The 11,753-nt window shown below is 43.1% G+C and overlaps 1 protein-coding gene across 3 annotated transcripts; it reads left to right on the top strand.

Moving 5' to 3' along the window:
- The first annotated feature begins 291 nt into the window (after positions 1–291).
- Positions 292–9,667, top strand: thnsl2 (threonine synthase-like 2). 3 transcript variants are annotated; one of them, XM_023811595.2, is made up of 9 exons: positions 292–520; positions 2,254–2,500; positions 2,885–3,079; positions 3,358–3,510; positions 3,857–4,093; positions 4,260–4,408; positions 6,113–6,238; positions 8,819–8,976; positions 9,206–9,667. In XM_023811595.2, the coding sequence occupies exons 2-9, from the start codon at positions 2,278–2,280 to the stop codon at positions 9,426–9,428; spliced, it is 1,464 nt and encodes a 487-aa protein (XP_023667363.1). In that variant the 5' UTR covers positions 292–520; positions 2,254–2,277; the 3' UTR covers positions 9,429–9,667. The 3 variants fall into 3 exon arrangements, with proteins under 3 accessions (XP_023667363.1, XP_072570276.1, XP_023667364.1); XM_072714175.1 differs by lacking the exon at positions 292–520 and adding an exon at positions 559–1,303; XM_023811596.2 differs by lacking the exon at positions 292–520 and adding an exon at positions 1,489–1,877.
- The last annotated feature ends 2,086 nt before the right edge of the window (positions 9,668–11,753 follow it).

Below are 11,753 nucleotides of genomic sequence, written 5' to 3'. Positions count from 1 at the left end.
TTTTGCAACCCCAAATGCCGCCCATCATGGACAGCGTCTTTTATTTCATATTTTAATAAAGGTGTTCGTCATAAAACTAGACGGGTCCCTCCAAGGACGCGGCTACAGTACGCCTGTCTGCTAAGCACTTCGCTACCTTCCCTCCACCCGATCGACAACTTTAACTGTCTCACTCCCTCCCCCCAGCCTCTTTCGTGAAAATCCTTTGTTCTGATGCCAGCGTTTTATTGTATTTGTGTTATTTTATCTGAATATATGACACATGCATAATACAGCTGAGACTTTGACCACAGACTGTCTAAAGGTACATTTGTCGGTCTCAGGACTTCCTGAAGATGGAGCTGTTTGCCTGGACTTTCTGCTTTCCGATCCCGATTTCGGCTTGGTTGTGGGCTGTAACTTCAGGACGTTTTCCGCATTTGTTTTTAAATATCTGGAAGCTAAGGAATTAATTACATTTCTTATTGACCGATACAACGTCTGACTCCTTTAAACAACAAAACACTGGAGGAAAACTAAGGTAAATTAGCGTGACAGGACAAGCACGCATATTCACTTCGTTATGTCTGCAACAGAAAGTTAAAAAGAGGAGTAAAGCTGCATGATTCTGGGTATTATATGATTTCATATATATTTTTTTACTTTCATAAACATTTAGTCGATTACATAACTATGGCGAGCAGATAATGCAGAACAGGGAGGACAATGAGCAAAATGAAAGGCTATACTGTGTTTGGTAAAATAGTTCAATTCTTTTTGTGCTCCGACCATTGGTGTCATTGGGTCAGATCACTCGGGGCTCCGAGTGTTTTTTGCACTGAAATAGAAAGACCTGTCTGCGGATGGAAAAAGGTGCTACAGGAAATCAACACACATACTGAGTGACAGAGCGGAACTTGACTTGCAGCGTCCGGAGGATGGATGGGGGAGTAATGAAGCGCTGCACAGAGCGTAAAAAGCTGGAAGTCATGCGCACCCAGATAAAAAGCTCCGGTCTTACAAACCCATCTAGCCTTCTCCACTGACATGGATTATCTAGCCTCCCTGACATGGATTATCTCGTCACCCTAATGTATCGGTTATTGGCAAAACATCCACATCGGTATACCACTAACAATATGATTATTACTGAAATGTGACTGTCACATCAACTTTGCACAACAGAAAGGACACACTTGATTTTTATCAGACAACTAATTTCCAAATGCAAGAAATACTAAACGTAAACATTATCTGCTCTTTATTATAACACCACTTTTATGGCTCCCTTTATTTGTCACGTAGTGGAACACAGTTCTGGCAGGTTGGTGTTTGTACTTTTTGACTTTTTGTTCTGTTAAATTATTTGTTCTCACTCCAACACCACCTTGCGGCAGTGTTGAGTAATATAATAATTGATATTTAAAGGCAAATATGAACAAATGTGAAATATAATAAGGTTCATGATGAGGTGGGTCCAGTTTTGGTACATGCGGGGACAAGGTGGGGACGGGGTGGGGACGAGTTTGGTACACGCACGGATGAGGTGGGACTGGGTTTGGTACACTCACGGATGAGGTGGGACTGGGTTTGGTACACGCGCGGATGAGGTGGGACTGGTTTTGGTACACGCGCGGATGAGGTGGGACTGGGTTTGGTACACGCGCGGATGAGGTGAGACTGGTTTTGGTACACGCGCGGATGAGGTGGGACTGGGTTTGGTACACGCGCGGATGAGGTGGGACTGGTTTTGGTACACGCGCGGATGGGGTGGGACTGGTTTTGGTACACGCGCGGATGGGGTGAGACTGGTTTTGGTACACGCGCGGATGAGGTGGGACTGGGTTTGGTACACGCGCGGATGAGGTGGGACTGGTTTTGGTACACGCGCGGATGAGGTGAGACTGGTTTTGGTACACACGGGGACAGGATGGGGACAGATAAAGATATCATCCTTGTGAAACTTTCTAGTGTGTAGTTGTGTTTTTTTTATCTTATTTATTTTATTTTGCAGTATTGGAGCCTGCACCAGGCTGGATTTCCTGCTTATAGTTGCATGATAGTACCTCAGTTTTAAATGAATTTAGTCTGCATTAAAATATATTTAGCCCAGACTACCTTAAATCCAAAAAGTTATGCAATGCTGAAATTGCTATCTCTAAATCTTGCTTTGTGATACAGGCCCGTGGTGTAGTTTTGTGTTTATTTCATTTAATGTTTTGAGTTTTTTTTGGATCGTTTAGAGAATATATGTCTTGATTTTATGCATCGCAGCGAACTTTTTCAAAAGGAGCAATCATGCGGTACTGCAGCACAAGAGGTGGAACACGTGGATGGGACTTCCGGCAAGTACTGTTTTCGGGCTATGCTCCCGATGGGGGGATGTTTATGCCGGAGAGTCTGCCTGGCCTCTCCGCTGACACCCTCAGGTCCTGGGCCTCTCTGTCCTACCCTGAGCTGGTACTGGAGGTGTGCGCCTTATTCATCCCCGATGATCTCATACCGCGTCGTGACCTAGCAGGTATGACATTACCGCCGCTTTATGGGCTGGAGAGCTCTAGATGCAGTGGTCTATTAACTCATTAATAATAAAGTACTTATATTGTAGGACATTACCAGAGTTAACTAATGTGTAAAATTAGTCGGTGACACAAGCCCGTATCTGCTCTAATCTCTGTATACATAAAGGTAGGCAAATTATTGAAGTAATTTATAGAGACCAACACAATGAACAATAACATACGAGCACATCTTTGCATATTGTGCATGAATAATTGGTTCTATGGTACTGCAGTGGTCCATTATCGTGCTTGTTATGTGAGATATATCCTTCTCTGGGTTTTTCATTTCAGTCGTGTCTTCCTGCTTTGTGCTGCTCTTTGTCTCCCTGGCTGTCTGTTTGCAGACTTGCTGCCTCAGGCACTGTCGGAGTTTTCAGTGCCAGGTGCTGTGCGCCTGGCGCAGCTTAGGGACGGCCTTTGTGTGCTGGAGCTGTTCCACGGTCAGACGATGGCTTTCAAGGACCTGGCCATGACCTGCGTCACCCGCCTGCTCGATTACTTTCTGCGCAGAGAACACCGTCGGGCCACTATTCTCGTGGGTTAGCAGAAGCATGATCGCATAACTATCAATATTCCCATGTCTGTGCTGATTCAATTCTAACTAAAAACCTACATTTTTATTAAATGAAGAAAAATTCTAATTCACTATTGCAAAAATACCTAGTAGGACCTACAGGTATCTAGGATGCTGAAAAGCATTGTAGCATGGATGTTTGTGTCTTGAATGAAATTCCGTGTTGTCGGCAGTAAATCCCATGGGTACTTGCGTTCGGTCCAGTTGCCCACGACGATAACTTTGCTGTTTGCTGCTTTGCAGGAACCTCAGGGGACACTGGGGGCTCTGCCATTTGCAGTGCTCGTGGCCTGGATGGGGTGGACGTGCTGGTTGTGTTTCCCCTGGGACGTATCACCACAGTACAGGAGAGGCACATGACCACCAGCCTGGAGGACAATGTGCATGTCTTTGCGGGTGGGAGTTACGGCGCCTATGCTGTGATTCACTCTGTTTCAGAATGACTGCTTGTGTTGTTTTCCCCTCGAATTTTAGTGACAGTGTGTGGCTCTGAGGGCTAAGCCTCTGTGCCTGTGATCAGAAGGTCACGGGTTCAAGACCAGCCTCAGTAGAATAGTCACATATTTATTATTCTGCTTGGTAATTGCTCACGATGTAGTACATGAGGGTTATGTTGAGATTATACCTGGTCATCCTGAAAAGTAGTACTTGGTAGCTTTATAAACAGTCTGGGTAACTTGGAAACTATATAACATACAGAACTGAATCATCATGTGGAGATGCTGTTTGTCTTGGTTGACAGCGGATGGCAGCTCTGATGACATTGATGTCCCACTGAGACGTCTCTTTGCTGATCAAGACCTGGTCAAAAATCACGGCCTCATGAGCTTGAATTCTGTAAACTGGGCCCGAATCCTGGTGCAGCTGGCCCATTTCCTTTATGCATATTTGCATTTGAGTGACCTGCAGAAGGTCAAAGGTCAGGAACTGCCTACCGTCGAGGTTGTGGTGCCCACAGGAGGTGCTGGAAACATTGCAGGTACTGTTGTGCTTCGTCACTTGTGTAGAAGTTTTATGGTGAAGTATTCTGTCATGTTGGTCATGGAAGTGAATGGGAACAGGATTATAACAGTGGGATCAGGGTTGTAGGAGGATTTGAGCTTACTGTCCTTTTACTTCCTGTTCTGTTTTGCTGCCTTGACCAGCTGGCTGCATTGTGAACCTAATGGGTGTGCCGCTTCGCCTTGTTGCCATGGTGAATAATAATGACATCGTGCATCGGGTGGTGCAAAGTGGTGACTATTCCATGGCAAGCAGTGTGAAGCAGACCCTGGCTCCTGCCATAGACATTCAGGTACCGTGTGTGTGTAACAACTCAGTAGTCAGGATCCATATAGTGAACAGATGCAAGGCAGCGCAACAGCAAGGGCTGGTGTTAACATAAGAACATAAGAACATAAGAAATTTACAAACGAGAGGCCATTCGGCCCATCAAGCTCGTTTGGGGAGAACTTAGCTAATATCTCAGAGTTGTTAAAATCTTATCTAGCTCTGATTTAAAGGAACCCATGGTTTTAGCTTCCACTACAATAGCAGGAAGACTATTCCATACTCTGACTACACGCTGTGTAAAGAAGTGCTTCCTCAAATTTGTTTTAAAATGTTCTCCCGCTAATTTCCACTTATGGCCACGAGTTCTAGTATTTAGACTAATATTGAAATAGTCATTTGGCTGAACAGCATCCAGACCCGTTAGAATCTTATAGACCTGAATCATATCCCCCCTTAGTCTCCTTTGCTCAAGGCTGAACAGATTCAGTTCCGCTAACCTCTCCTCGTAAGACATTCCTCTAAGACCAGGAATCATTCTCGTAGCTCTTCGTTGCACCTTTTCTAAGGCAGCAATGTCCTTCTTGAGGTATGGTGACCAAACCTGCACACAGTATTCTAGGTGGGGTCTTACCAAGGAATTATATAAGTGTAACATCACCTCCCTTGACTTAAACTCCACACATCTAGAGATATAACCCAACATTCTGTTCGCCTTTTTTATTGCTTCCCCACATTGGCGAGAGTGGGACATGGAAGCATCAACATACATACCGAGATCTTTCTCGTAATCAGCTACCTTTATTTCAGTGGAACCCATAAAATATCTGTACTGTATATTTCTGCTCCCTGCATGGATTACCTTACATTTATCTGTGTTAAATTTCATCTGCCAAGTATCAGCCCATTCGCTAATTAAATCCAGATCCCGTTGAAGCCTCTCTGCTGCTTGATTAGTATCTGCTACCCCGCCCACCTTAGTGTCGTCTGCAAATTTAACCAGTTTACTGTATGTATTCGTGTCAATATCATTAATGTAAATTAGGAACAATAGTGGTCCTAAAATTGAACCCTGCGGTACCCCACTATAAACGGAGGCCCACTGTGACATAGTGCCTCTAATAACTACTCGCTGCTTCCTATCAGTTAGCCAGTTTTTGATCCAAGCTGCCACAGTTCCTAAAATTCCTGCAGCTTTAAGCTTTAACAAGAGCCGTTTGTGGGGGACAACATCAAAGGCTTTCTGGAAATCTAAGTAAATCACATCATAGGCCTTTTTGTGATCAATTTCACTTGTAGCTTCCTCAAAGAACTCAAGCAGATTCGTTAAGCAGGATCTACCTCTCCTAAATCCATGTTGGCTATCCTTTATAATGTTATTTGCATCTAGGTAATCTACCATTTTCACTTGAATTATAGCTTCCATTATTTTTCCAGTAATGCTAGTTAAACTGATTGGCCTATAGTTTGCTGGATTACTTCTATCCCCTTTTTTGAATATGGGTGTTATATTAGCATGCTTCCAATCTGATGGTACCACACCCGCAGATAACGATTTCTGGAATATTAAAGTCAAAGGTTGGCTAATAATATCCCTCATCTCTTTCAAGACTAAAGGTAAGATGCCATCAGGCCCCTGCGATTTATTTATTTTGAGTTTAGCTAGGCTTAGGAGTTAAACGGCCCAGCTGCAGACTGTGGTCACTGGTAATTGTTATCTCTGTAACAGGACCCGTACAACATGGAACGTGTGCTTTGGTTGCTGTCTGATAAGAACAGCGCTTTGGTGAAGGGCCTGATGGAGGAGTTTCAGAGCTCTCACAGACTGCAGCTGCCTGAAAAACTGCATAAAAAGGCTGGTTCACTTTTACTCGTCATATACACATATGAGGCAAAACATTGACCAACAATGACCACCCCTATATGAAGCGAATAATGACTATCCTGTTAAATATGGGATATAGGTCTGGGATGTATTAGAAGGCAATCTAACATTCAATAGAATACAGAAGAAATGGGCAGGGGGTAAAGATCTGAGTGACTTTGAGAAGGGCCAAATCATTATGGCTAGATGACTGCATCAGAGCATCTCCGAAATGGTGTGGTTTGTGCGGTGCTCACAGTCAGCTGTGGTGAGGACCTCCTGCGAGTGGTCCAAGGAGGGAAAGACTATAAACTGTTGACAGAGTGTTGGGTGCCTATGTCTTGTTGATGCATGATGCGAACTGAAGCTATCCTGCCAAGTAAAAACTAACAGAATAAAAAAAAATTGCAGGGAATACAGTTTTAGCAGCAACCACCACAGACGCTTTAGTATGTAACATGTTAAGGCAAAAACCATTTGATGGATCTTTTTCAAATTTTTCACAGTTATTGTATGGGTGAGGAACTAAAGCTGATTAAATTTTGAGACAGATCGCCACAAAACTGAAGTAGAGTGGCATAGTGACTGCAAAAAAAGAACAATTTTCACACTTGATCCTATTAAGATAACTTAAAAACCATTTAATGGATATTTTTCAAACTTTGCAAAGGCATCGTATAGATGCCAAACTGGAACAGCTTAAAATACTGAGACAGATCACCCCAAAACTGAAGCGACGCCATTTAGTGGCAGCAAACGGAAGGGTAAAAGCAGATGAGGTTTAACATCAAGAGTGGAACCACAGGACAGAGCACAGCTGAGAGTGAAAATGGAGCCAGCAGCAGCCTATTGTAAACACGGCCATCTACCAACTGAACTTGTTCCATGTATAATTTTCAAACTTCCCAGAAACATTATACAGGTCAGTGATTCTAAATCTGCCGGGAGCTAGATGATGAGTGAATATTCTATAATATAGTTTATATAGGAGGTGGAGTGTGACTCAGCGGGCTAAGGCTGTGTGCCCCTGATCAGATGGTTGCTGCTTTGATCCATACCTTCAGTAAGGATCTTAACTCCCAGCTCCCTGGGCACCCTTTGCTGGGATCATCAAGCTTGCCCCATCTTGCTCTCCTTACAGGAGAGAGCGAAGAGAATTTCCCCTTTGGGGTTAATAAAGTATCATTATTCCATATTGATTTTTGGTCACTAGCCTCCCCAACTTTATCTGTAGTAATCTGGTCTGTATGGGGGCCGACCTGTTGTGTTGTTCATTTAATCTCTTTAGTAATATCAGTGGAATGTCTTGCACAACATGTGTTGCTGATATTACCAAAAACAACATGTCTGCCCCCATGTACTTCTCTGTTTTTTTCCCCTCTCCTGCACACCCCCAGCAATCCCTTCACCCCACAGTTTAAATACCTCTACTCTGCTGTAAGCCTTTTTGGATAAAATCATAAATAAGTTACATGTACAACGTTTGCACAAAAGAAATGTCTGTTTGCACAAAAAAAAAAACCTCCATATAAACTATTAGCGTATCTGTTACAGTTCTTACCGTTCAATCACAGACAACTTTGTTCGAAGTGCAAAAGAGAAATGAACAGAATGCAACTATTAAAACATGGAAATAAAAATAATATACGTAACATTTTCAAACATGGAAATCTAACCATACACAGAAGAATGCAAGTGGGGTGAGGAAAGATTCTGCAAATTTTCATACAATTGGAATGTGCAATAAATTAATAGGTGTAGTTTTAGACCGACATCACAACAGGAACTCAGAACGTTCATGTAAAAACACATTCATTAACCTTCACATTTCCAGGTGATCTATCCAGTGCTTTTAGAAATGGTACAGGTATGTGAGTGCGGGACGAGTATAGATTAGACGGGTGGACCAAATGACAGGACTCTTTGAGAAATACAATGCTGGTCGTTTCTGACAGCACCAGATCTAGTTTTAATGATGGTTACAGTAGTAGTTTGCACAAAAAAACAGGGCATCAAGCTCTGCTGTGTAACTTAAAAAGTATTGCATTTTTTTCAAACTTTGTAAACATCTTACATGGGTGAAAATTTTGAGTCAGATTACACCAAAATGGAAGCAGCAGCACTAGATGGCAGCATAGGACAGAAACAGCAGCTGCAGAAGACACTTGATCTTATGAACACCGTGAACTATGAACTTAGTATTTAATGGATATTTTCAGACTTCCCAGAAACATTGTATAGGTGATGAGCTTGAATGAATTGAAGCATTGTCACTTAGTGGTGGCCCATGAAAAGATACCCACAGATACACAGCTGGTGAACCTGATTGTGTTCAGGTCACACAAAATTGGACTTTTGATAAAGATATTTTGGAGAGTGTGTATGGGGGCTGGAGATGTTCATTGAGGAAAAAAATAACACAATGATACAATTGCAAATGGGATTTGGTATTAAAAGGCAGTATGACTTAAACCATAGATTTTTAAGCACTAATATGTATTATATTTGTGGAATCCATTAGGATGGTGTGCATTAGTCTGGTTTCTGAATGTTTGTGCTCTGTGTCTGCAGCTGTCTGCATTCATATCATCAGGCTCAGTCACAGATGAGATGATCATTGGTACTATGCAGAGGTGCTGGCAAGAAAACCACTACGTCCTGTGTCCCCACAGTGCTGTGGCAGCATGGTATCATTACCACGCCCCACTGCTAGGTCCTGCAGTGAGCAGGTCAGTCATGCAAGAGACATGCATGCATGAACAGCCTTGCAGCACTGTAAACTGCATGTAGAATCTGTTATGTGACTTTAGTAAAACTGGCTGTATCTCACTGCAATGCTTATATATGTATACTGTACACACATGCAGAGACATTGTCTTGTTTTACACTGGAATATGTGTTGTCCCACACAGTGCAGTGATAATCCAGGCTGTGTATGCTACCATTCTCATTGGCCAGGTGTTGCATAGCTACAGCATCCCCGGCCAAATTCCAAGAAGCCGTACAGAAGGCAGGACTGACCCTTGACCTCCCAAAGGAATTGTGGGCTCTAGAGGAGATGGAAACACGCTATGAGAAGTTGGAGAAGGGCACAGATTGGGAGGCCAGGCTGAAGGAACGCATCCGAGCTATAAGATGTGCACGGGAGAAAGGGCAGGTGTTTTACTCTGCAAAGAAATAATGGATATGTGAGCAATGAGTTTTAGAGCATGAAACCCAAGGTTGTGGCTTGATTGTTTGACTCAGCAGTCAGTATAAACCTGTGTTGCACTAAATGATCAGAAATAAAGAACTTAATAATATAGTTGAAGTTGTGGAAGACTAAAGAGAAAAAGGGAAATTAAATTCCGGTGATTGAGATTTTATGTGATATTAATGTATCACAACAAAAGAAATATTAAACCAGCATTTTAAAATCTGTATTAATTGTGCATTATTTTTTAATCCTTTAGTATTGAATTGAACAGTTTATTAAATAACTTACAGCTTTCATTTGAGTGCATGCTCTGTAAATGCATTAAAACATTTGTTATCAGCCTTTATTTCACCCAAGAACTCCCCCCCCCGTGATCAGGAAAACATGTTTGGGCACCCTTACACAGGTTAGGATATTGTTTCCGTTGTATGCATTATGCAAAGACGTCAGAAATTGCCACTTTATTAATATAGACATTTTAATTTGGTTACACTGCCAAAAAATGTAATTTCTTTTGAACACGACTCAAACAAGTTTCCTCCACTATGTCTGCCAGCACTCCTTTTTTCCCCGTAAGTGTATGATATTGCCGTCAAAACACAATGTGACTCTAAATTTAAAACCTATTTTGCAAATGGTTCCAAACTTAAAACGCTGACAACCATTAAACATGTGCATAATAATTGAAAAGACACTCATTTTAAAGGGGGGGGGGGCAAAGACCTTACTACACCCCTGTCTAGGAAGCATAGGCCACATGCAGAGATTAACTGCATGTTTTTGGACTGCGGGAGCAAAACTGAATACCTAGATGGGAGGAGATGCAAGCTTGATATTAAAATATTTTACATATTTTAAATATGACTATGTAACTATCTATTGCTTGGTGAGTTTGTGCAATCAAACCATCAATCAGCAAACAAATAAGCAATGATTAAATTATTTAGAAAAATATTTTCAAAAATGCTTACTGTTGTAGGGTTTCCAACTTTGGTCAGCTGGCTAGAGTGAGATTTTCAATTTGAAACAAGTGTGGACACACATGCACACAGATTTACATGTATGTAACAGGTTTATTACCTGTTACATACCTGTTACATATTACCTATTTATTACGCACAGGTTCTTAGAGCTCTGAAGAAGGTAAACCCCCACAAAGCAGGAGGACCAGATGGAGAGTTCTGAAAGCCTAGCTGGAGTGTACATCGACATTTTTAACTACTCTCTCTCACAGGAAATAGCCCCACGGTCCTTCAAGTCCTCTGTGATAGGTTTTTTAGGGACCGGTACTAACGTCTCCACAATGAATGACTTCAGGCCAGTGGCTCACTTCAGTTGCTATGAAGTGCCTGGAAAAACTGGTGCTAAGTTCTATAAACCCTGTCATCCCAGACACAGCTGACCCTCTGCAATTTGCCTACCGCCCAAACAGATCAGTGGAAAATGCAGTGGCTCTGGCACTTCATTACACACTGCAACACTTGGACACAAACAGAACATATGTGCACATGCTATTCTTAGATTACAGTTCCGCTTTTAATACAATCAGGCCAATGAAGCTGATTGCTAAGCTGGCAGACCTGGGAGTACCAACACCCACCTGTAACTGGATATTGGACTTCCTTACAGACAGACCACAGGTGGCGAGGATGGGAAACAAGGTCTCGGCTGAGCTCACAGTCGGCACAGGAAGCCCTCAAGGCTGCTGCCTCAGCCCAAAACTCAAGGGGATTAATGTACAACGGACTGACAACTATAAGTTTCTAGGTCTTCGCATCTTTGAAAATCTAAACTGGGCTAAAAATACTGTGGCAACTGTGAAGAAGGCAGAGCAGCGGCTGAACTTCATCAGGCTACTGAAGAAGGCTGGACTGAGACGTCAGCCCCTCACACAGGTCTATGGAGGACTCAGACGTCAGCCCCTCACACAGGCCTATGGAGGACTCAGACGTCAGCCCCTCACACAGACCTATAGAGGACTCAGACATCAGCCCCTCACACAGGCCCATAGAGGACTCAGACGTCAGCCCCTCACACAGGTCTACAGAGGACTCAGACGTCAGCCCCTCACACAGACCTATAGAGGACTCAGACGTCAGCCCCTCACACAGACCTATAGAGGACTCAGACGTCAGCCCCTCACACAGACCTATAGAGGACTCAGACGTCAGCCCCTCACACAGGCCTAAAGAGGACTCGGACGTCAGCCCCTCACACAGGCCTATGGAGGACTCAGACGTCAGCCCCTCACACAGGCCTATGGAGAACTCAGACGTCATCCCCTCACACAGGCCTAAGGAGGACTCGGAC

This window comes from Paramormyrops kingsleyae, chromosome 7 (genome assembly GCF_048594095.1).
Source record: "Paramormyrops kingsleyae isolate MSU_618 chromosome 7, PKINGS_0.4, whole genome shotgun sequence".
Lineage (NCBI taxonomy): Eukaryota > Metazoa > Chordata > Actinopteri > Osteoglossiformes > Mormyridae > Paramormyrops > Paramormyrops kingsleyae.
This window is presented reverse-complemented; position numbering and strand designations above follow the sequence as displayed.